General features: G+C 38.1%; 2 protein-coding genes, 1 non-coding gene and 1 pseudogene across 5 annotated transcripts; all 4 read left to right on the forward strand.

Moving 5' to 3' along the window:
* The first annotated feature begins 8008 nt into the window (after nt 1-8008).
* LOC133781842 (putative disease resistance protein RGA1) lies at nt 8009-12716 on the forward strand. Of its 3 annotated transcripts, none has more exons than XM_062220937.1 (4): nt 8009-11417; nt 11509-11585; nt 11686-11792; nt 12395-12716. In XM_062220937.1, the coding sequence occupies exon 1, from the start codon at nt 8206-8208 to the stop codon at nt 11350-11352; it is 3147 nt and encodes a 1048-aa protein (XP_062076921.1). In that variant the 5' UTR covers nt 8009-8205; the 3' UTR covers nt 11353-11417; nt 11509-11585; nt 11686-11792; nt 12395-12716. The 3 variants fall into 3 exon arrangements, with proteins under 3 accessions (XP_062076921.1, XP_062076922.1, XP_062076923.1); XM_062220938.1 differs by having other exon boundaries at nt 11713-11792; XM_062220939.1 differs by lacking the exon at nt 11686-11792.
* A 581-nt stretch (nt 12717-13297) lies between these two features.
* TRNAL-CAA (transfer RNA leucine (anticodon CAA)) lies at nt 13298-13381 on the forward strand. Its single transcript has one exon. It is a non-coding gene; the product is annotated as a tRNA-Leu (tRNA).
* A 7301-nt stretch (nt 13382-20682) lies between these two features.
* On the forward strand, nt 20683-21714 carry LOC133784818 (uncharacterized mitochondrial protein AtMg00810-like). The gene has a single exon (XM_062224090.1). The coding sequence runs from the start codon at nt 20683-20685 to the stop codon at nt 21712-21714; it is 1032 nt and encodes a 343-aa protein (XP_062080074.1).
* A 791-nt stretch (nt 21715-22505) lies between these two features.
* LOC133781844 (U11/U12 small nuclear ribonucleoprotein 59 kDa protein-like) lies at nt 22506-23929 on the forward strand (annotated as a pseudogene).
* Nucleotides 23930-25695: the final 1766 nt, after the last annotated feature.

The raw sequence follows: 25695 nt of genomic DNA on the forward strand, positions 1-25695 counted from the left end.
CTGAACTAATCTGGGCCCAATAAGGGTATAAACACTATTTGCTTACTGATGGAGGCTTAATACAAAGGATTTTAACATATAAAACGCACTAATCAAGGCCCATTGGGCTGGCCTAAGCATAACCACGCTATAAGACTAACGACAGTACGCTGCTTTAGTCTGGTTCGAGTGGGCTTCGAAGGAGATCTAGGGGGACAGGATCTGTCAGAGTAGTGGCAGTAAAATTCTGAACTGACGGCGTACATTCCGTATGTAACCTCTTCTGCAAGTCAGTTATGGGGACAAAACTTCTTATTCCCTGGGGTGATGTCAGTATCGGGGATAACTTATCACCCTCAACCTGGTTGCCTGGTCCGGATCCATTTACTAACATCCCTCTTCATTTACCAGGATCTTGGTTCGTTTACTAGGATCCGGGTTCATCCATCGTCGTCCCGATCTATTTTTATACTTGGGAGAGACGATATCTTCATCGCATCCTGAGTGACACCAGACAAAGGGTTCGGGAACATGCAACATGCCAACTTCTTGGTCCCGACTTCTATTTCGGGACACCGTTTGGGCTTTACCGGTATTTGGGCTGCCAAAGCTCACTTCGTCCTCGTCTATTGGGTTTGATCTGGGCCTTAAGCCCCTTCAGGGTGGCCTATGGACTCGGTATGCGGAAACATTGTAACATTTTATTGTGGTTAGATGATGTTGTCGAGGTTCATCGAGGCAGTTGGTTTGACCCATCGAGTTTTGTCGAGGGAGACAGACTTTTGTGAATTTAGTTGTTTTTTTTAATAACTTTTGAAATTTTTGGATGGTCCTAATCGAGTTCTATCGAGGCAGATCAATGTCGAAAATGAGTGATATTTTTGATACAGTAGCATCAAAGTTTGTTCAAAAAAATAATGTCCGTATCTAAACCATATACAAAACTAACCATATCCAAGTCTATACAACAAGTGTATCAAGAAAATATAACGTAAATAGCATCACGGTGACAAATTCTAATAGAATAGGTCTGCACACAACTTGGTCCTGAAATGCTGCATGTTCGCATCGATAACGGTATCGAGTGGTTGCCTAGAAATCAAATGCTCGATATGTTTAATGGAAAACATACCACAATTCCCCTTGTATATAATTGAATTTATGTCAGTTCAAGATAAATTTTATAAAAATAACTTCAATAAACAAAATTCAAAAAACACTAATTAAATAGGGGAATACCTTGTCTTGGTCTGTGGCACCTTTTCAGGCGGAATACGACATTACTGGAAAGGCTTTGGTTTCTAGCTAGGTTGCAATTGGAGCTCCTCATGGTCGTCAAACACGCCAGACGACCACAACAACGAAGGTAACAATAAGCACCAAGGCTTAACGATTTCCGCCAAAAGAGTTGGAGTGAGCAGGCTATGGTTGGAATCATAAATGTTGATGTGCCACAATGGAATGGACACTTCAATGGCGACCCAATGCAGAGCTTCTTGGACGTGCAAGGCAAAATATACTTCACTCACATTTTTCCAGAATACAAGGTATTGATTTTTGTCGCCCTTCAACAATTTCAGCACGTCGTCATCCCATGTAAACTTATTACCAGTCTCCTTGAAATGATTCCAACGACCTAGGCACGAATGGGGGGAAGGTGGTGTTCATGATAGCAGTATCCTGCCAAAATGCAGCGTGATAAAAGTGGCGTCGACGGCGTAGCATGTGCAGGGTGACATCAATATGCTAAAAAAACATGTAAATTTGTTAGTACCATCAATATATTTAATGATTGAATTGAAAACATAGTTGTAATTTACATACCTAATCCTAAAGCCAAGTCTGAATGGTGTGCAGCTGCAAAACCATGCCACACCGTGCGTCCCAGTATAAATGTTTCAATCCCTCTTGTTGTCAATCTTCCCGATCACCCACTTATGGAAACTCTTATCTTGCTACGAGTCACACTTCCTCAAAGCGTCCATAACTAGTCCCTGTTTATCTACTCTTGACCTCTTCGTAGGGTCGGTGAAGTCATCAAAATGCTTAGGCTTGTGTTTCTTCCTAATAACTTCAAGGCCAGCTGCCTCCTAAGACTGTAGGACTCGTACACTAGGACTATCGGCATCACTGGCTACAATAGATGTCTGGGCATGTGGAGTGGGAGGTGGATCACCATGCTCGTAGTCATGAGGCAAGATATCTGACTCTGTATCTAAGTGTGAGTGGGTGGGTCGACTCTATTCCCTGGATCGATCAGAGACCACTAAAAGCAACTGCGCCAACTAATCCATGATCGTAGTCTGATTATGAAGTAAGGTCGTCTGGGCCTCCTCAACCATTTGTAGCCTCTGCACATAATCAGACTGGCCCTCCTCAATCCTCTTGAGCCTCTGCTTCAACTGCTCATAATCAGGTTGGGCAACCTAACTAGAGGAAGGTGCACGGGCCTGTGTAGTGCCCTCCTCAACCCTCGGGACATCCTCGTAAAAAATAGAAGTTGCCTTTGCAACCTTTGCCAACTTCTCTGCCTCCTTCTTGGGCTCTACTTCCTCCACTGCAGTCCCAGGCTCCTCTACAATTGATTCCAACTCAAGGAATAACTTGGAATCAATGTCTGGGAGGCTATTGTAGTAGTCTACCTCACTGGGACGTGGCTTCGACATGGAAAATACCACCGAATGTATTAGCAAATAACATATGTCAGAAAAACTTTAATAAAGTAAATCGTTAATCAATTAATTTGTCACATTTAACAAGATAAAGTGGAACTTACTCAACAATTGCCAAACAACATAACCAACTGAGCTGTGGAAGGAATGATATCTGTTTTCATAGCCTAACTAAGCATCTTGGGAATCTAGTTCCCACCATTCTCACCAAACTTCCTCCCAATATCTTACATGGCCTCAAAAGCCCAATACAAAAGTGCGGGGGCATAGCCATAGAAACTGTACTTCGACTCCTTCTGCTTTTTACTTGAACCCTTTTTCTTCTTCTCCTCGTAGTGTTTCAATTGGTTCTTCATATCCTTTTGAACTCCTCTAATAAACTTCTTAAATTACAACGTCCCCCAAGGATACTTGAAAAAGTAATCAAGAACCTCAACCAGTTTCAGTGAATCACCCCATATGCTGGTTGTCTTCTCTTGGGCATACAGTACCCCCTCTATCAAGTAGCATAAACCCAGCTTAAATGCATGTTCTGGGTTTGTCGCGACCTTCAAAGCATCTTCCAAATGACCAAAACTAACCTTCGAATCACCATTAAAATATTCCTGGATGATCCGATCACTTGAAATATGCTCTTTCAACTCATCTGGGGACGGCGTGTTCCCAAAATTCAGGCAGATAACTAGGGCAAACTCAGCCCACGTAGAACTGACCCTCTTCAGGCTTCTTGCTTTCCACCTTACGTAACATCAGCTGATGCAGTAGAACCCCAGAAAAACTAAAGACCTTCGCCTTAAAGAACTGTCCCAACGGGCATGCCTTTGCCCGTTTAATAAGCCTATGCCTCTTAAACTGGTCTATAAGGGTATCCAAGTAAGCACTACCCCTGTAACGACCCGAATTTGCTAATCGGGCTTAGGGCCTTGATTAGTGTGCCTGGAGGGCAATAAGTGGTTTAATTTGCTTATATGTGAATTTATGTGTATATATGATTATGATGCATGTTTAATTGAGTTAAATGTGCATGTGGGCCCGTCTGGATATTGGGGGCATAAATGTGATAAATGAAATATATGTTGTATATGTGTGATATGTCTGTACAGCACGATTCGAGACAGTCCTGAGGAGCAGTTAGCCAGAGAGTCACAACGGGGTTGAGATTCGGACTCGTGGCGAGTCGAGGGGTAATTCGGGTACTAGTTGAGATATGGGATTATCGGGACATAGAAATATATATTTGGAGATATATTTGAGGATAGAATGCCTAGGTGGGAGTATTTGGGGAATTTACCATTTTTTCCCTCGGGGACGTTTTGACACCCCGAGCCTTGAGGTAACCTTTAGACTTAAGTTATATAAAACAAATAAGTGAAAGGAACTGTTTAGAAACCTTGAGAAACCGACTCATACTCTCCTAAGAACTGAAGTTAGCTTTTGCTCTCTTTTCTCTTACACTCTCTAAGGTGGAATTCAAGAGGAAACCTAAAGGAATTACCAAGGAATAGAAGGGATTTCAGCTGGGATGCTTTAGGAGCTTGAAGCTTTGGGTTTAAATCAGAATTCTGAGATTAAGCTCAGCAAGGTAAGCTCTAAACATTAAAGTCTAGTCTTTAACTTTCTGCTGGTTCTAGAGGATTGCATGTAGCTAAGCTTGCTTAATCTTTGGGTGTTTTAGCTAAGTTTTGGAGCATACTTTGATGAGGTTTTGATGTTGTTTCTGTGCTGGAGTAATTATGTTGAATATCTAGGAGTCTTAGCTTGGTTTTGGTGGTAATTGGCTTGAAGAAGGGATGAAAAACTAATGGAAAATCTGGGTTCGTCGTATGGATCCGCGGCCCTAGGAGGGGTGTGCCGCGGCCCGCATGCGCGCGCAGCCATGGGAGGCTGAGAAAATTCGAGCGCGCCGCGGCCCGCGTGGTGGTCAGTGGAGAGCTAGCCTCTGTTTTGAGGCTAGCCGCAGCTCTAGAGGGTGGGGCCGCGGCCCTTAGTGTCAGTGAGGATTTTAATGATATTTTCGACTTGGGAACTTAAAGGGCAAGACTCGGGATGGATTTTATCACTCGAATTGATAGAATTCAAGATCCCGGAGGTTAGGGTTATGGTTTGAGGTTATTTGTTGGGTTGGAATTTGATGGTCGGATATTATTATGTGTTGTGACTAGGATTTCGGCGAGGCTCACGTTAGTGGACTGTGCTCGGGGCATCGGTGCTCAGGAAGCTCGGAACTCAGGTAAGAAAACCCCTGTTTCCATAGAGCTTGTGTGCGGGGCTGAGCCCAATGTGTTGAATGGAAATGATATGCAGGGCCGAGCCCTATATGTTAGACTTGCAGAGCATGGCTCTTTATCTTTTTAGGCTTGAATTTTGTGCTTGTTGCTATATCGTGTTTGATATTATATGTATGATCGGCAAGAGCCGGGAACAGTATAGACCGGGAACGGCGTCAAGCACGATGAGTGCAAGGCCGAGAACGGCAAGAGGCCGGGAGAGGCGTTGAGCACGTGGGGTGCGAGTTGCCAGGGTGAGTCCCTAACAAGATACTTGGGATATCCTTACGGCGTGGTCCATGAACCCAGGGCTTGGTACACGCCTGGGACGGCTAGGCCATATGTGTTTAGCCGTTGGTGGCCTGTTATATATGTTTGATTTGTGTATTGCATATGTTATCTGTTATGGGTTTTCTTGCTGGGCTTCGGCTCACAGATGCTCTGTGGTGCAGGTAAGGGTAAAGAAAAGATCAACCAACCATGGGCGCAGCTGGCGTGAGGCGGCGTGTACATGTCCGGCCAGCCTGGCTGTCACAGCTAGGGGATTTTGGGAGATGCTTGTAAATGAACTTAGATTTTGTCGTTTAGTTGACTCTGATCAGTTTTGTATTGTAAATATTTTCTAAACTATGTTTTGGGATCCCAAGTGTAAACTTTTATGATTAGCTATGAAAAACTACTTTCTCTAATGTTTTCCTTTTAATTATGGCTTAGTTACACATTTTGAATTAAAACCTCGATTAGCAAGTTGAAAGCACAATCTTAAACACACTTGGTAACGGCTCTAAGGCAGTAGGGCGTTACAACCCCTATAAGTAACATGAGCAGGAAATTGCTTCTCCAACGGTACAATAAGGTCAGACATCTGGAAAAAAAAAACAAAAACAAAATTGTTAAAAATACAAATTTAAACAATCTGGTAACCATTGAGGACCATCAAGGTATGTCGAGGTAAACAAAATTCAAAGGCTTCAAAAATCATCGAGGCCTGTCGAGGTTTAGTACTATATTAATGCTGGCTACTTCATCGAGTACCATCGATGCATGTTGATGCATATCGAGGCACAAATCCAACTAAAATTTAAAATGCAAACATCGAGGCCCATCGAGTACTATCGAGGTTTGTCGAGGCCTCACCCAACTCTATGTTCAATCAAGGCCTATCGAGATCTGTTGAGACACATTCAAATTCAATATCTATCTAAACCTATCGAGGCCTATCGAGGCATGTCGATGCCCTTCAACTCCTACAATTCATAAATTTCACCAGTTTCCATCAAGTACCATCGAGGCCTGTCAAGGCATATCGAGGCACAAATCCAACTAAAATTTAAAATGTAAACATCGAGGCCCATCGAGTACTATCGAGGCCTGTCGAGGCCTCACCCAACTTTATGTTTAATCTAGTTCTATCGAGACCCATCGAGTTCTGTCGAGGCACATTCAAATTCAATATCTATCTAAACCTATCGAGGCATGTCAAGGCCCTTCAACTCCTACAATTCATAAATTTCACCAGTTTCCATTGAGGCCTGTCGATGCCTCATTAATTGAGGCATATTGAGGCTTGTCGATTTCTACCAAGGTGACTAAAAAAACTTGAAAAAAACCATATTTCTTCATTCCCAAGCCCCGATCTATCGTAAGAACAAAAAATTAACAAAAAAGAAATAGACCCAGACAATTTATTCAAGAATAAACACATAAATTTCTCACCTTTGCCTATTTCGGGGTTTACACGCCTATCCGTTTACTCTGGTCGTCCCCTCCGATGATTTTCTGGCCACTAGTGTGTGGAAGACAATGCCCACAGTTACAACAAAGAATGCGAAGGGAGGTGAGGGATTTTGGGGGTTTCAGTTGGGATTTTGGTTGGGACCAAGAGTTAGAGTGAGGGAATAGAGAGAGTCCGAGAGAGTAGAGAGAGAATGGGTCCAACAAATGCCAAAGGTATTTTTGGAACTAAGAGAAATAATTGAATCAATTTGACACTTGAATATTGGGTAGGATGTTTTTGTTATGGGACCCAAATAATGCATAATTACCCAAATTTCCCTTTAAAAAACAATGTCACTCGTATAATGTTTTGTTACGTAATTTTAGTGCATATATCATTATCTCATGTACTATATACCTTTTTATGAATAAAATTTAAAAAGAAGATGACGTGTAAATATTCTTATAAAATTTGGGATATTAATATAATATCCACTATATCATTGATTTGTTATTATAAATATATCATTATATAGTACCAAAGATTGAAATATAACAAATCATTTTACTTTTAGTCCAAATATACAATTTTTTTCTATATAAAGTTACTTCTAAAATAATATATTTTTTAAATGAACTAGAAAATTACATTTGACACTCGTGCTTTCATGTTTTATTTTTGTAAATGTCTATAATTACAATGCCATGCACTTATATTAAATGAAAACTATAAAAATATAAGGTACGTTTGGTAAAATTTTTGTTTTTGAATTTTTTAAACACAAAAATAGAAATATTATTTTATTTTTATTTCTTTATTTTTTAAAAATAAAAATATGTTTAGTAACTATTTTTTATTTTTATTTTTAAAAACAAAAAATAATAAACGCGTTTGATAATTTTTATTTTTATTTAACAATATGAGATGTTGATTTGAAGAAAAGAAAAATAAAATAAAAAATTGTTTAAAAATATTTTGAAAGTGAAAAAATTTTATTTTCAAAATTTTTAAAATTTTAAAAAATAATAAATAAAAATAGAGTTACTAAACATATTTTATATTTAATTGTCAAATTTTTAATTAATTAAATATATTTTTTTAAGTATTACCATAATATTTTATCTTGATCAACTTTTAAACAAAATCTTGCATTTTTAAAATTTATTATAAATAATAATATATATAATAAATGTTGATAAAATAATATTTTTATGAATTATGAATTTATATATTTTATAACTTAATTAAAGTTCATACTCTTTAAAATTAATAATTATTGCTATTTTTTATTTAGTTTATTTTAATTTAATTGAATTGAAATATACGAGATTCCATGTAATTGAAAACAAAGTGAATCCAGCTAATAGCTTTCCCAATCGATCAAAATCGATGGTCAAACAAAGAAGACATATCTCCATAACCATAAAGGAAGCCTTCCTTTTGTTCATCCTTTCTCCAACTTGGAAGCTCATTCGCCACTTGTTTAGCCTCAGCCATTATATATAAATACATACAAACCCACTTGTATTTCCTCTTTCTGTAGTCGTTCTCAGCTCACCCGAGTCCAACCATGGCGGATGCGCTAGTTTCAGCAGTCCTAAACCAGCTGTGTTCAATCAGTTATGAGCAAGCGAAACAAGAGGTTAGGCTAGTTATGGGAGTTGACGGTGAAGTCGAAAACCTTAGAAGAAACCTCGAAGCCATTCAAACCGTACTCAAAGACGCAGAGAAGAGAAAAATGAAAGAAGATGCGGTGAGGCTATGGCTAGACGAGCTCAAAGACGTCTCATACGACATGGACGACGTGCTTGACGAGTGGGTCACCGCCATTTTCAGCTTAAAGTTTGAGAAAGAAGAGATTAACGGAGTAGTGGTTGAAAATGGATCCTCTGGCAAAAAGAAGGTACTTTTTTCAGTCAACTTCTCTTGCTTTCAATGTGGTAATCTTATTTCTGAACCGGGTCGCCGCCGTAAGATTGGTCGGAAGATTGAGAACTTAAATGGGAGATTGGAGAGCATTAGAATTAGAAAAGAGTCTTTCAATTTTAATGTAGCGAGTAGCAGTCTTGATGAGGCTATTCGACCAAATAGTACTTCAATGGTTGATGTGCCTAAGGTGTATGGTCAAGATGAGTTGAAGGAGGTTTTGGTTAGTCGTTTGTTGTCCGGGAGTGGCCTAGATGAAAAGGGCCACCTTGAAATCATTCCTATTGTAGGGATGGGAGGAATTGGAAAGACTACTCTAGCTAAACAAGTCTTTAATGATGATAAGGTCAAGGCTCATTTTGGGGAGGAGAGGATGTGGGAGTGTGTTTCTCAACCGTTTGATGAGGCCAAGATTGCAAATTCAATCATTGAACAAGTTGATGGGGAGGCCCCATTGATTTTGGGGTTGGAATCTTTAATGCGGGTTTTCCTTAGATGTATCAAGAACAAGAAGTTTCTTCTTGTCTTAGATGATGTGTGGACTGATGACTATTTAAAATGGGAACCCTTAGAACAGAGCTTGAAGCATTGTGCGCCTGGAAGCAAGATTGTAATAACCACACGAAATGAGGAAGTTGCGAAGATGATGGGAGACTCACACTTGATTTGTATGGAAAAGTTGTCTGAAGAGGATTGTTGGCTGTTGTTTAGCGAAATTGCATTTTTTGGGAAGACTCAGGAAGAGCGAGAAGATTTGAAACAAATTGGCAAAGAGATTGCGAGTAAGTGCAAGGGCTTGCCTCTTGCTGCGAAGAGCTTAGGCAGCCTCTTGCGAGTCAAGAAAACAAAAGAAGAGTGGTTGAGTGTGTTGGAAAGTGAGATGTGGGAAATAGAAAAGGTGAAAGACAAGCTTTTTTCAGCATTTTTAGTAAGCTATTATGATTTATCTCCCATTGAAAAATGTTGTTTCTCTTATTGTGCCATTTTTCCAAAAGATGTTGAGATTGACAAAGATGATTTGATTCAACAATGGATGGCTCAAGGTTATTTAAGTCTGAAGAAAAATGAGGAGGAGGAATTTGTAGGTCGGAAGTGTTTTGAAAGCTTAGCAATGCGGTCGTTTTTCCAAGATTTTTCATATGATTCTGAAGGGAGTATTATTTCATGCAAGATGCATGATATAGTGCATGATTTTGCACAATTTCTCACTTTGAATGAATACTCCATCGTAACAATAGATTGTGCCAGAAAGAGAATGGACTTGAATGCTCGACATTTGGTCTTGGTGCTTCCTTCAGCCTATATCCCGGTTTCAGTTTTGAAGAAAAAAACTTTGCGCACTTTTGTAGTTTTGGGTCCATACGTTTCCACCATAAACTCTGATCTGTTTTCCTATTTGACACGTCTTAGGACATTGAATTTGAGTAGCTGCTCCATCAAAGAACTCCCGGAGAATATTGGCAAATTATTACATTTGAGATATCTCAATTTATCTCATAACCGAGATTTGAAGAAGCTGCCTAGCACAATTGGTAATTTGTGTAATTTGCAGACTCTAAGACTTGTCCAGTGTGGTCTTGAGAAGTTACCTGAAAAGGTAGCAAAACTAAGTAACTTAAGATATCTGTATGTCTCTTCACTCAGCCTGAGTTCATTGCCTAGAGGAATTGGCAGGCTACGGAACCTCAGGACTCTAAATTTGAGTCATTGTGCTATCAGAGAAATTCCAGAAAATATCAGTGAATTGATATATTTGAGATATCTAGATTTATCTGAAAACATTGAATTGAGGTACTTACCTAGCACAGTGGGTGATTTGTATAATCTACGAACTTTGCGACTCTACAATACTGGTCTTGAAAACTTACCAGAAGAGGTTGCAAAACTGATGAACTTAAGGCATCTTTATGTCTTTTCTATTAGTTTACAATCTTTACCAAAGGGAATTGGCAGGTTGAGTAATCTTCAAACGTTGAAGGACACATATATCAGCGACAACATTGAAATGTTTCAGTTACAAGATTTGAGACACTTAGACGATCTTCGTGATATTTCTTTGAATGGATTGGGTGTGGAGGAACACATTGGGGAGGCTGTTCATGCTCAGCTAAACCACAAATCGAATCTCCTTGCTTTGAAGCTCATTTTTATGAGTGGTGAAGATGGAGACATGGAAATTCAAAAGAACGTTCTTGAAGCTTTACAACCACATTCTAATTTAAAACATCTGTTGATTTACAATTACTTTGGAAGTGTCATTTTCCCTAGTTGGATGCTGTCATTAATCAACTTGAAGAAGCTAGTCTTGGATTTTTGCCCAAACTGTGAAACGATTCCTCCTTGCGGTAAGCTCCCATTCCTTGAATCACTTGAGATATTGCTCTTGGAAAGTTTAAGAAGACTGGGGCCTGAATTTTTGGGAAGGGAAACTAATGATGACAGTGGCGAAGGAACAAGTCATGACAATGGATTAAGACACTCAGTTGCTTTGTTTCCAAAATTGAAACGACTTGTTTTGAAACGAACAACATTACTACATGAATGGGTTGGAATTCCAGGGTGGAGAGTTGATAGTTCTTTGAGAATAATGCCTCGTCTTGAATTCTTGTTGCTTAACAATTGCTGGAATCTAGAAGCATTGCCGAACTTTCTCAAGGCAACGCCATTAAAGCATTTGATCATAGAGCATTCACCAAAACTTGAAGAAAGTTGCCAAAGGGAGACAGGAAGAGAGTGGGCCAAGATTCGTCACATTCCATGTATTCAGTTTACTAATGATATTGGTACTTAGCACTGCAATTTGCTGTAGTCAAAACTTAATGCAACTGGGATTTTCTAATTTGATTGGCTCTTCAGGTAACTTTTTTATTTTACCTTTGCTCTTGTGTTGTTATTTTTTGTCTGCCAGCTTATGCTTGTTTGCATAATTCGTTACCTACACATGCAGAGTATGAACTTAAGGCTTGGCTTTATGGTTACTAGCAAATAAGTGGGAGCTGAGCTCAGAACACATGATGCTTCTTGGTAATTACCGAAGCATATCATTTCTATTTTAATTTTTTGGAAGCTCTAAACATTATGCTTAACATAGCAAAGCTACTGATTTTCAAATCTTCACAAACAGAGATGTCTTTCTTTGCTTTTAAAAAAGGCTTCAAGGTCTAGTGCAGGACAACCATGTACCTCTTTGATGTACCCGCCCCACCCTGAAAATCTTCTGGGAACAGGCAGGTCAAACCCGACTTTTTATTTATTAAAACCTTCCTAATAGTGCTCACTCAGCTCACTTTTGTATGTATATAATTGTTATCTCTTGAGAACAAATGGTGTTTTACTAATGTTACAGTCGAGTTGGTTATGACTAACTGAGTTGCATGATAACATTACTTCTCCTTGTACGAATACTTCACTTTATACAATTATTCATAACCATTTTTTCCCCATTGGCTGCTATTCTGTTCATCTGGTCTGTGAGTGATATGCAATTTTCAAAGTCTTGGTCTAATTACGATCTATAAAATGATGGTGTAGTTTCAAGTTTCATAAAAGTTTGGTTTTACTTTCAAATCTTCATTAAAGTGTTCTGGCTATATTTTCTAAGCCAAACTCTAGGTAGACAACATTACTTGATATGTGATAGGACTAGATTCACGTGTTATAGATATTGAAGATGACTGTTTTACATCAATGATAGATATTGGAAAAGTTGAAGGTTCTAGTTGCAATGATTAGAAATGTTTCTGACTTTCTGAGTGAGGCTATCTTCTTGTGCTTGTCCGAATCACATTTCCAAGTCTTCTTTGTTTTAACAAATTTTCAAAATTGTATTGCAGTTGTTAACTCAAAGTACCTGGAGGAGTTAGAAGATGCCTGGCTGTTTTGTAACAATGTTGGAGGCATTTATCAAAACCAACCTAAGCAGTTACCTTATTTGGAATATGTTGATGTCTCATTATGAAGTAGGAGCCATATTTTTTAATAATGATTAGTTTATTAATCCAATTATTAAAATGAGGGGTGACTTACATGAATCTTAAATCTCCTCTGATTAATTTGTTTTGCTGCAGAAAACACTGTGGGGCTAAAAAAAAGTATGCATTTCTGTAAAGTACAATGTCAATAACTTGTGTACTAATACAGATTCCTTTTATGCAACATCTTTTATACTTAGGTACTACTCAAACAAATTTAGAGGCAATACATAATGATCAAATTAATGGCAATGAAATCAGATTGAAAGTTTCATCAAAATTGAAGTGTACAAGTATAACTAATCAAATGATCCATTTTGCCTTCGCTTATTCGTCCCTCAATGTTTCATCTTTGAGTAAAGAAAAAGCTAGAGAAAAAAGAGGGACTTTCAACATGTTTGTATACATGACACAAAATACTACCAATATAAATGAGCCCCCTGAGGCTTTGTTTATTCACAATGTAAGGGAATACAACCCAAATCTCTCTGGCATATCATTCTCAATGATTTTTTATTTTTTTAAAAAGCAAGTGTTTCACTTGAATTAGAACAATGTCCAACATATGCTGTCATGAATTATTAGGGGGTGGAAAAAATAAAAAAATTTCAATATTTAGTGGCAAGTTATCCCAAAAACGAATATGAAAATTTAGACCCCAAAGTCGTCAGTTTGAAACAATTTCGTTTCACAAACAAGTCTTAGAACTACGCACATTCTTAGTTTAACATTGTTATAGTTAATTATAGAAAGACTTAACAACAAGTCAGGATGGCCGAGTGGTCTAAGGCGCCAGACTCAAGTTCTGGTCCTCTTACGAGGGCGTGGGTTCAAATCCCACTTCTGACATTATTTTTATATTTTATTTCTGTCCCTTATCTGATTAGATTTTCAAGTTTCGATCCATACCCTTCTGTGAATATTTCATTCAACCATTGAAAAAAAGAAAAAGAAAAAAAGAATATTTCATTCAACTAAAAGCTTTTTTAAAAAATTAGATTTAGATTTTAATAATAATTTTTTCCAAATCAATTAGTTTTTTAAGGACTTTTTTATTTATTATTATTGTGATTTTTAATAAACTATTGAAACTCATCAAATTACCTTATTACTTATTAAGTTATAATCATTTAATAAATCAAAATTCTTCTACTTTAAACGCAAAACTTGAAAAGTTGACCCTTTTAGCATTTTGCAGATTAGTATTATTGGGTTTTAAACACCATGAAAAGTTGAAAATTGATACTTTAGTATTTAGCCATTTAAAATTATTAAACTTTAAAAAAGTTACTTTAGTCTAAGAATTTTTAATTGTTTGACATAATTTAATAATTTTTAAATCTTAAACATCAAAAAATGAAAAATTGGTTGTTTGACATTTAACAATACAATGCTTTAAGCAAAAAATAAATTGATTTTATTTATAACAGTTTTTTTAGGTTTTTAGTTATTTAAAATATTTGATTATTTTTTTTCTTAAGTTAGGATTTTATTTTTTTAAAAAAATAATATTAAATATTAATTTTTAATTTTTTTTATATATTTTATGTAATTAGAGCAGGATTATTTTAATATTGAAATAATTTTGTATGAGTTTGTCTATTGAATTTTTTTTTTTTTTTGATATTTATTAAATGAGAGAATGTAAATTGGTATTGAAACAAATAAAATTGTAGTAAAATAGTGTAATCATATTTTTGTAATAATAAATTTAAGTGATGGGAAAAGATTTATTTATTTTTAAAAAAAAAATTGTTTGCTAATGAGTAACTTTATATCAGTTTTTTTTTTAGAAAAAAATTATAAACTTATTAAAGAGGGTGGAGATTAAAAAAAAGAGAAAGTATATATAAAAATAATCTTTTAAAAATCATATAATTCAACCAAAATATATTTTAGAAAATGTTCGTATCTCTCCACTCCCCACGTCCCGCTTTTTTTTTTTTTCCTAGGAAAATCCTCTGAAAGACATAATAATTCGAGTTGGAGAGAGCGTTCTAAGGCTATTGTTCATTCTTCTCCTTTCCATTTCTTTCATTTGATTTCGAGGCTCTTTCTCTCTCTAGAATCAAAGAACAAGGTTTGTCTTCGTTCCGTACTCACTTTCTCTCCATTTCTACGATTCAAAATGAGATAAGAAGATTTTGTCAAAAAAAAAAAAAAATTGATAAGAAGACCAACAAACAAAGTTTGTGAAACTAGGCTTCTGTTTGGATAGTTTTAGCATCGTTACTTGCCTTACTATGATAAATTAGAGTCTTGACTTGACATTGTCTCTCTTGGTTGATTTTCATTCCTGCCAATGGCTGCATTTCAGCCAACTTTATGTGTTAGGGTGGTCTTTCTTATGGTGAGGGAAAGGAAGACTGGGATGCCTTGTTACATCTGAAGCTCGAGGCTAGTTTCTTGAAATTGACTAGTGTTAGATAGTTATGATTTTGGTTACATAACTAGCTGGAAGAATTCAGTGTTGGGTGCCTTTCAAGAAAGGTTCAGGCATAGGAAGTATGCCTTAAGGGTACAGTGCGAAAGGCTAAAGAAAGTAGTATTTATTGGGGAGGAATTGGAAATTTCTAGCAGAGGATTTGGGATACAAGTAATTAATAGATTTGTAGTGAGAGCAATAGAGCTCGTTGTATGGAAGCTTCAACATGAGTCAGAGTGTGAGAGTTAATCTGCTAAGAGGTAACCATGGATTGTAGGGGATATCACCTGGAAGCTAATAATTTGACTGAATGGAAACTAAGCTGACTAGTAGGAATTCAGATGGGTATAGAGAAGGAATGGGTACACTTCAAGACTGTACTACGAATAGGTTTGATATTAAAAGCATTATGGAAGACGATTATAGCTCGATAGAAAGAATTACTGAGGTAGCCGAAGAAGTTTGACCTTGAATCAGATAGAGCATTGTATAGCGGGAATTGTTGGTATCGTCGGTTAAGAATGAAAATTTTTAAGGCTGGGTACAAGACGGGACAATGTCTCCAGGAATTGATCTGTGATCTGGTTATTACCAATTGGGGATCAAGGAAAGAGACATTTCAGGAATTTTTACTTGTATCGAGTAGAGTGTGAGGAGTTGGTGACAAAGATTCCAAATTGGTTTAAGCTTCAGCAGCACGGGTAAGTTCTTCAAGCAGAGAATATAAGAACGGTGTGGACTAGTTCCTTCCAAGTTCACGAGCGGTATATATCGGACTACTCCTAGATAGAAATGAAAAGCGAACGACTATTATGCTGAAGACGTTAGCACCAAGGAAGCAAGGTTACAGGTAAGGTTCTACGAAGTGTCAGTTTGGGTTTCGCCAGAGGTACTCAGAGTAGAGCTACAAGAAAAAGGGACAGGTATGAGAAGATTTGATTTGAAGCCACGAAGGAGCTAATGAAGAATGTCTGAGGAACATGAAGCGTAACAAGACTGGCAAGTGCGTCATCTGTCACATAAGTATTTCCACGGACAACTACACCAGAGATGGGAAGAACAGTAAAAACTTAAAGTTAGACTGAATGGGTAGTGTCAAATCAGAGTTCAGAAGAGAAGGTAAGAATTGATTGGTACTTGGTGATGCAGGAATATGTGTAATATGGCTAGGTATAGAGGGATAGCGTAAAGGACCTAACCTATGATAAGGATATGAAACTGTGAGGGTGTATCACAGGTAGGGCACGCCCAGGCTCAGGCTGACGCGAGGATGGGTTGGGCATCGCGGGAGGTAAAAGAATGGAAACATGGTTGATATGCACGGAACGTTAAGTTGACAGTTTATGCATAGCATAAGGTACTTAAGTGTTGGTTATTAGTAAGAAAGATAATCTTGAGATTAAAATTTAATGGAACGCAGTAGATGGATGGTTGATGTTAGAAGTCCTCGACTGTACGAGGAGGAGATCTAGTTAGAGGCGGATCTCTTACCTGGAAGGTATGTGTCAGTTAAAAAGGAACGCCACAGTTTATCACGGAATGGATAAGGTAACGATTGAGATGGGTAAAGTAATAGTGTGTGGTGGTGATCATATACGTTTTCTTTGGATAATGGAATCCAGAGTGATGGTTCTGTGGAAACAGGGAAGAACCCTATGGGTATAATACAATATAAGGTTCAAGGACCGGATGAATGGTCCACAAAGAATTTGGTGTGGAGATGGGAACTATAGGTGGATGTCGTTTCATCTCCTAGGGTTTGTTGTATCGAGAGGTTTAGCTGACAGTAGAATCTGGGATGCACGAATATTGAAAGGTAAAATGATATGATGGTGGGCCATAGGAATGGACCACACTAGACTGTAAATAAGGTGATTGAACAGAGAAAAAGTTGTAACTCAGCTGAGTGAGATGGCATAATTTGATTTGCTTAATTAGTAATGCAGTAGAGCATTGATAACGTTAAATTGAGACTCCATAACTTTCTGAGTTTTGGAAAGGGACCAGAGAACGAAGGAAATAAAGTGGGAATCTGGAATTGCTGATTAATTGTGGATAAGATAGCAACCTAAGGGCTTAACAATTATGTTAAGGGATTAGGCATTGAATGTGCAACATTTGGGATGTGACAGTCACGATATTGGATGCTGGAGTATAGCTAAAATGATATGGCATAGAACCTAGTAAGATAAAAGCAAGGAATACCATGCGAAGTAAAGGATTGAGAGATTTGTATCTCTCTGAGTTAGACAGCAAGAAAGAGCATGATAGTTGGGAAGGAAGGGGAAATTTAACTCCCGATTCGACAAGAGTTCTAAGATCGTAACAAGGGTTTGGTCGAGGGCCTATGAGCTGATCTTACTCTGGTAAGGGTGATGATTCATAAGTATTTCCGGCATTGAGAATAGATCAATGAAGAGATTGTTGAGAATTAATAGACTTTGGAATTACAGCGGATCTGGTGTGCGAGTAAAAGTTAAAGGAGGTATAGTTAACAGTTGAGATCATATGAAGTGATATGGTTACTCTTGTTTGGGTATTATCGAAGCTCAAGAATAAAGGCATTGGTTCTTGGGAATTTTAGTTAGAGGTATGAGGTTTACTGTCTGACATGTTCAAGTAAATTTCGAGGACGAAATTATTATATGGAGGGGATAGTTGTAACGACCCAAAATTACTATTAAGGCTTAAGGGCCTTGATTAGTGTGCCGGGAGGGCATAATTGGAGGTTAAGAGAATTAATGGTAAGAAAGCATGAATATGGATATTGGATAAGTAATGCGGGCCCTGTTTGGATGGTAAGGGCGTAATTGTAATTTCGGCCAGCTAGGGCATATATGTGAATGTGTGTGATAAACTGTTGAGACCACATTATTATGTGGATAGGTGGATATATATATGCATATGTGTGTGTTTGTATCTTTCGGCACGAGGCGATCCTAGAGCTTGATAGCGGGAGAAGTCACAAAGGGGTTTAATAGTTGATTTTGGATAAGTCAGGGATATTATAGGTATCGGGTAGTTATTTAGACTATCGGGTTATGAAAATAAATATATGGAGATATATTCGAGGTTAGAAAGTCTAGGCGGGAATATTGGGGAATTTTACTGTTTTGGCCTCGGGGACGGTTCCGGCACCCCGAGCCTTGGGAATTAACTTAGCAGATAAGATAAACTTAAGGAAACCCTTAGAGGAAAATAAACTGACTCTTTCTCAGCTCCATACTCTACTCTCTCTTAAGGAAAAACAAGGCAAAAAGGGACACTGAAATCTAAATGGAAACAAGTTGGGAATTTCTGGAAATTGAGGCTGGATCTTTGGGGCTTAGTTCAAGAATCATCCAAGGAATAGAATCAACACTGAGGTAAGCATTGAATCTTCTTTTCTGTGATTATAAATTCTGGGTTTTGGTTGGGTTTTGAGGTAAACATGGTTTTGATGTTTAAAGACAGAACTAAGGAGGAAAGCTTGGGAATTAGCTTGGTTTTTGGCTTGGTGAAGTGGTTCAGCAGAAGAGGTAAGTTTCAATTCATGGTTTAGTGGTTTTAATCTGAGTTTGAATGGTTGGTTTGGGTGTTGAGGTTCTTGAGTTTTAGAAGTTGGAGATGGGGTTCTAGTAGGTTGTTGGGTTGTAATTCTGTTGAATTATGCTGTTTAAGTTATGATAAGAGTGTTGGGAATGATTGATATTAAAATAGGGAGCTTTGGTATGATTTTGGGTGAGGTTTGGAGGTTGGGAATGGTGGAAATTCTGGGTTCGAAGGGAAGGGCCACGACTCTGTTCTAGAGCGCTGCGGCCCTAGGATGAAGATGAGCCAGAAGGGCTCGGCCAAGGGGGAGCGCCGCGGCGCCCAAGGCAAGGGCCGCGGCGCGTGTCTTCTTTCAGGGAGGGCCTTGGTTCTGTTTTGAGGGCAGGGCCGCGGCTAAGCTTTAGGGGCCGCAACCCTTAGACGCATACTTGAATGTTCAAGGTTTTAAAGTATGGGGATCGAGCCTAGGGTGCTCGGGATCAATCTCACCACCGTGCTTGGTGGGATTCGACTTCCCGGAAGCTACTTTTGTACATGAAAACCTATATGTGAATATTAATGGAATCCATTATCTTGGTTGTGACTAGGTAATAAGCTAGGGCTCGGGAATGGATCGTGCTCGGGGGTCGTCCTTTCTAATTAAAGCACTTGGAATCAAGGTAAGAAAACTGCACCTGTGTATGTGGATAGGATGGGACTAAGTGTTCCCTATATTTGAATGTATTGTTATGTGATCATAATAAACCATGTAAATATGTTGGGACTAAGAGTTCCCTATAATCGTATGAATGTCATAAGGTAGCATTATGCCACGTGGACATGTGGTAACGACCTAAGGGTGCCGAAATCCACACTTGCGCATATGGCGCGGCTCGGACACTGGTATCCGAGGATAGCTTATTAATCACTGAGCTTGGTTAAGCTAGCCAGAGTCAGTGGGCATGTCACTGGAGTTGGCCTAAGCGAGCCAAAGGCAGTGATTTAAATAGAGGGTGCGGCCTGCGGGCATTGACCCTAGTTATTGCTTGACATGTGTCTATTGTGGATTATTGTCTATGATTTAATGAGCGTTTGGAGCTGAATTATTGGTTAATGACCAGTGTACAGCCTTGAATGTTTTGTGATTATTGGATTATGATCTGCGAGTTGTTTAGCTGCTATTGCTATTATGTTATGATATTATGTTTTCTTGCTGGGCTTCGGCTCACGGGTGCTACTTGGTGCAGGTAAGGCAAGTTGGCCATGGGTTGGAGAGCTCTGGGGGTGAGGTGTACATTGTCAGCTGCTCGGCCACCACGGTCGAGGATTTGTACAGGAACGGGAACCTAAAACGTATATTTTGCCATTAGAGTGGCTTGGTCATTTATTTGTGATTAAGAATTTTGTATTTACGTTATTTAAACCCTGATTTGGAATCCCATGTAACAAACATCCGTTTTAATAAAGTTTAACTGTTTATAATCAAAATCCTTTTTAACCTAATCTGTTTGTGTCATTAGATACACAGTTCGAACTAAATGACTTGATTAGCAAGTCTTGCACTATTTCAAAGACACAGTGTAACAGTCTTGGTTATCCAGGACGTTACAGTCAGCTCCCTCAGGTATGCCCTTTCCTATAACACATTATATTAACTGTGCAAAATTTTCTGCTAGCCATCGGTAGTTTCTTGCCGCTGTTACTGCAGGTTGTGAACCAAAATCATTTAAAGAAGCTATGACAGATGAAGGATGGCGCCATGCTATGCACACAGAAATTCATGCTTTAGAGGATAATGGTACTTGGACTATGGAAAAATTACCTCCTGGTAAACGTGCTCTTGGTAGTCAATGGGTTTATAAAATAAAGTACAACTCTGATGGCAGTGTTGAATGGCTTAAAGCTCGTTTGGTTGTTTTTGGTAATCATCAAATTGCCGGGATCGATTATAACGAGACTTTTGCACCTGTTGCAAAAATGGTCACTGTTCGTGCTTTCTTAGCCATTGCAGCATCTAAAAATTAGGAGTTGCATTAGATGGATGTGCATAATGCTTTTTTGCATGGGGATCTCAATGAAGAAGTCTATATAAAGCTTCCTCCTGGTTTTGGGTCTTCTCAACCTGATATGGTGTGTCGTCTTCAAAAGTCCTTATATGGCTTGAAACAGGCACTGAGGTGTTGGTTTTCCAAACTTGTCACTGCTTTAAGAGAGTATGGCTTTCTACAATCCTATGCTGATTATTCTCTTTACTTATACTAAGGGTGATACTCAAATCAATGTTTTGGTGTATGTTGATGATTTAATTATATCTGGGAATAATTCCGCTGCTTTGAAGATCTTTAAGAACTATTTAAGCACGTATTTTCATATGAAGGATCTCGGGGTTCTTAAATATTTTCTCGGGATTGAGGTAGCTCAAAGTCCTGATGGTATATTTCTTTGTCAACGAAAGTATTCTCTTGACATCATTTCTGAGACTAGTGTTCTGGGTGCTAAGCCCGCGTCTTTTCCCATTGAGCAAAACCATCGGCTTGCTCATGCTTCAGGAGATTCTTTGTCCATTCCTGAACCTTATCGTCGTTTGGTTGGTCGTTTGATTTACTTAACAGTCACTCGTCCTGATTTGGCACACTCTGTTCACGTTTTATCACAGTTCCTACAAGAACCAAGACAAGAACATTGGGAAGCCGCCTTGCGTGTTGTTCGCTATTTGAAAGGCTCTCCTGGACAAGGAATCTTACTTCGTGCTAATAGCTCTCTTTCCTTGACTGGTTGGTGTGATTCTGATTGGGCAGCTTGTCCTCTTACTCGTCGCTCTCTCACAGGTTGGCTTGTGTTTCTTGGTCATTCCCCAATTTCCTGGAAAACTAAGAAACAACCTACTGTGGCACGTTCTTCGGTAGAGGCTGAATATCACTCTATGGCTTCTCTTACTTGTGAATTGAAATGGTTGAAGGGTCTTCTCCTTAGATTGGGGATTCAACATACTGATGCTATTGGGCTATATTGTGATAGCCAGTCGGCTTTACATATTGCTCGGAATCTAGTCTTCCATGAACGAACAAAGCACATTGAAGCAGACTGTCACTTTGTTCGTGATGCTATCCAAGACGGCACTATTCTTCCTTCTTATGTTCCTACAACTGTTCAACTTGCAGACATCTTTACCAAGCCTTTGGGGACCCGTCAATTTCAGTTTTTTCTTTCCAAGTTGGGCATTTATGATCCTTATGCTCCAACTTGAGGGGGGTATTGAAATATTATTGAGATATTCTCTTAATGTTTTGTATATATGGATAACCATGAGTTTAGGAAATAGATTAGAATTACAGCTCTAGTTTCCTGTTTTCTATTCTTTTGTATATATATATATACGACTAAAATATATTAATAAGATCAAGTCATTCACGATTTCTTCATGTCTCTATACAAGACTGATTGAGCAATGGAATTACACATAATGTTTATTCTGATGTCATTTAGCGTAAGGTGGAATCAAAATATTCAAATTTTGCAGGAGAGAGAAATGGTAATGTAACTCATATTCTAACTTCCTTTTGATTTCTACTTTGGCCTAGATGTTAGAAGTTGCAGACTAATTTCTGCTTTTTTTTTTCTTAACAAAATCTGTTGCTAGTTGCTTATAAAACGTTTGTCTATTTATTTAGGTTTTCGGTGTTTAACTTCTTAATGATGAATGAACTTGACAATAGATGTATGAATGCCTCTAGGGGTTTACAGATTTGCTAGAAGAGAATGATAAGTCGTCAGTTGCAGTACAGGTCACTGGTGAGATTAGACAATTGCAACTGGAACTTAAAGGGGATTGTGATCATCTTTCCGATGTACAGCTGAATTAGAAGGTAATGTTTAAATTTAATTATTGTAGTATTTTAAATTCATCACAATGCGTTTGAATCTTGCTGAAAAAGAAATAACATCTAGTATGAACTTCTCTACCTATAGCAATGCAAATGAGAGTTCATAACTGACTGTTATTTTATTCTTGTCGCCATGAATCTGGTTCCCTTTCAACCTAGTGCATGACCTTCTTGGCTTCCTATGCTGCCACCTAGTCATCCAATGTCAATTGCCTTTCAGGAAACCACAAATGTGTGTGATCGCCTCAAAGATTTACAAGCCACTCTCAGTCTTGTAAAAACAAATGTACATTTTTTTTAATATATAACTCAAAACACACTTCTTGGTGAAATTATATGTAAATGCTGGTGGTCTATTTTAGTTTGTTCCGTATTTCTATTGGTAAGCAGTAAGAACTTGAAATGTTAGTGGTGATCAAAGGCAGTAAAGAGTCTGTAGTGTAGTTAATGGGTCTAATTGTGCTTCAGCTAGTGGGTTTCTGAAAGTTTTGGAGAATAGGAGGGTTGATATAGAATCTCAACCATCACTTTCAGTGGAAACTGCAAATTCTCTTATTTTTGGATTATGAGCTCAACTTGAACCGTTTAGGATAATAACGGATGAAATGTCCACATGGGAGGACATATGTCAGCTGTTAGGTTGTCTAATAAAATTCGGAAGTGGAAAGAAATAATCTTTGAAGGAAGAGAAAGAGGAAGCGCATTGCAGAAATTCTTGCAAAGATGGTTTTTAGTGAACTTGTTAGAAAGATTTCCTTCCGACTTTGACATCTTTGTTCTGAGAATAAATATCCCTTTGTTGCTTATTTTTCTTGCACATTCATTTATTCTCTTTGTGATGATCTTAGGACCACGAGTGGTTTGACCAAGATGATCAAGAAGCTGATGAGTGGAGGGCTTGGGAAATTGCCAAGGATATTTCAAAACACAAGGTGTTGGACTATATTGCTATGCATATGTATCATTTTTTTAATGTTAGCACAGGTTCACCTTGTCAGATTCTTTTTATGAATAATCTTCTGCAAGTTTTCTGTTACTAATTTTGTCATTTAAATCCTCAGTTCAGGAAGACGAAGGACATTACAATGCTGAAAGCGAAAGAAGAACGAAAGAGGATAGAATCTGAGGTTAGATTTTGTTGACTTACTTTTCAAATCCAGTGATTTTGGACCAGATACTAAAAGCTTCTTCTTTCAAAACGCCATTGCTGCCCTGTTTCACTTATGCTCAGTTTGACTACTAATTTCATATTTCAGCTGGAGCTGGTATTGATTGTGGAGAAATTACAAGAGCTACGTTCAATTAGGATTCAAAAACTGAAAAAATAAGGTTTGGTGGTTGACTTTTCTTTCAATATATTTCCCGTGTATATGTTTTCTTTAATGTATTGCATGATAGGATATACATATGGTGTGACCAAGACTTAGACATCAACAAACTCGTAGCAGCTGATGCAGAGGCTGCAAAAGGTGCCATTGCAACTGCTGTAGAATCTAGGTAAGCCACCTATAATCTTGGACCCGATACAAGAAATAATCACTGACAAGGGCATAATTCAGAAAGATAACAATCAGGGAACTCTGGTGAAATTTGATGAGAACTCTAGTGGAGACATGATTCGGAAAGCAAGTATTTGGACACAAGTTTATAATGGAGCTTATGATTCTGTCGCTAACCTGCCAATTGAATTCTACCACCATTACCATGGGAGAAATACTGATATAGGTGATACAAACTTGGTAATATTAAAGCATTGTTTATCGGTTTACTCATGCAGTAGGTGTGATGCTTGGGACACGGTGAATGAATTCTGAGTTAGTATATTTGTAGTAGTAGTAGTATGCTTCTTGCATTGCTTTGATCTGATCTAGATCTTAATGAGAATGTTTCGTACAGCTGAGAAGAATGTTTCATACAGCTGAGAAGAAGTTCGATTCCTGTATAAGACCCCGAGGAAGGTGAGAATGCTAATTTGTATTTAATTTTTCTGCCCATATGTTTAAATAGTTTTAACGTAGCAGTAAACTAATTGTTTTTGCTGCCTTACTAAGTATCCAAACTACAAACTTCAGTGTGAATAGAAGTGACACCCCAATTTGCTGGAATTTGTGCAGCCAGAAACGTGAGGCCAAAATGATTACTTGTTTTTTTGAGAAAAACTTGGCCTCGTTAAAACCTCATGAGCTAAACTTTTTTGGGAAAAACCTCAAGAGGAAAAAAAGTGCCAAGGGGATATCATTAATAATAGCCATCGACTTGAATATAAGAGTTAATGCAATAAGGGTGCCCGAGATGCCATAACATGTGTTCATCCTCAGACAAAGCTAACTTAGCTAAGGAATGAGCCACACTGTTTGAGACTCGAGGACAATATTTGAATGAAAAAACAATAAACTTACTAAAAATGGCAATGATATCCCTAATAATAGAACCAAGATACGAAGTCTAATGTCCTGTTGTTGATAGCTTGCACCACTAAAAGACAATCAGATTCAAGAACGATGCTTAAGCCAGTTCTTCATAGGTTTGAAGGCTCTTCAGAATGCCCATGGCCTCAGCGATAACATGAGAAAACGTAGCACAATGAGGCCAGACCGCTGAAGCAAGAGAATTGTTTTGGTGATCCCTAATAATCATGCCAAGGCCCACCTTATTGGTTTGAGCAGAAATAGCTGCATCTGAATTGACCTTCACAAGAACAGCGGGGGGCCTCCCAATATTGAGCCTCCCTAGTAGTAGGACCACGATTCTGATATCCTTTGTTATCGATAGAGTTGTTCGCACAATGATAGCGTTAGATGTAATCAAGAGCCCACATGGACTCATTTCATCTTTGAGCTTAATCCCTTCATTCACAAACTTATTTCTAAAGAACCATATCCTCCATAACACTGTGAGCATTCTTTCTAACTCATGGTTACACAGGGAGTCAGTAAGTTCCATCATAAACTCATAAATGTCCATATGCCGAAACGAAGGAAGGCTAATGTTATCGCATGCCTGATTTCTAATTGTGGCTAGATCTGGACAACCCCACACAGCATGGAAACTATACTCAGGGTCTCTCAGACAAACTGGGTAGTTCTCCTCAACATGCATACCACGGTGACGAAGGTTACTAAAAGAGGGAAGCCAATTATGGGAAGCCTTCCAAATGAAGAGTTTAATCTTTGGAGATAGAAAAATGGACCTAAGTTTTTTCACCACCTTGGGTGCCTTGGAAAGTTTCAACTGGCCAAAATGATTACTTATACTGAACCATATAATAGAAATGATTACTTATACTGAACTATATAACATAAATGGAGGTATGGTTGTCTGGTTTTGTGTGGTAGGCATAATTT

Source organism: Humulus lupulus, chromosome 6, assembly GCF_963169125.1.
Source record: "Humulus lupulus chromosome 6, drHumLupu1.1, whole genome shotgun sequence".
Classification (NCBI taxonomy): Eukaryota; Viridiplantae; Streptophyta; class Magnoliopsida; order Rosales; family Cannabaceae; genus Humulus; species Humulus lupulus.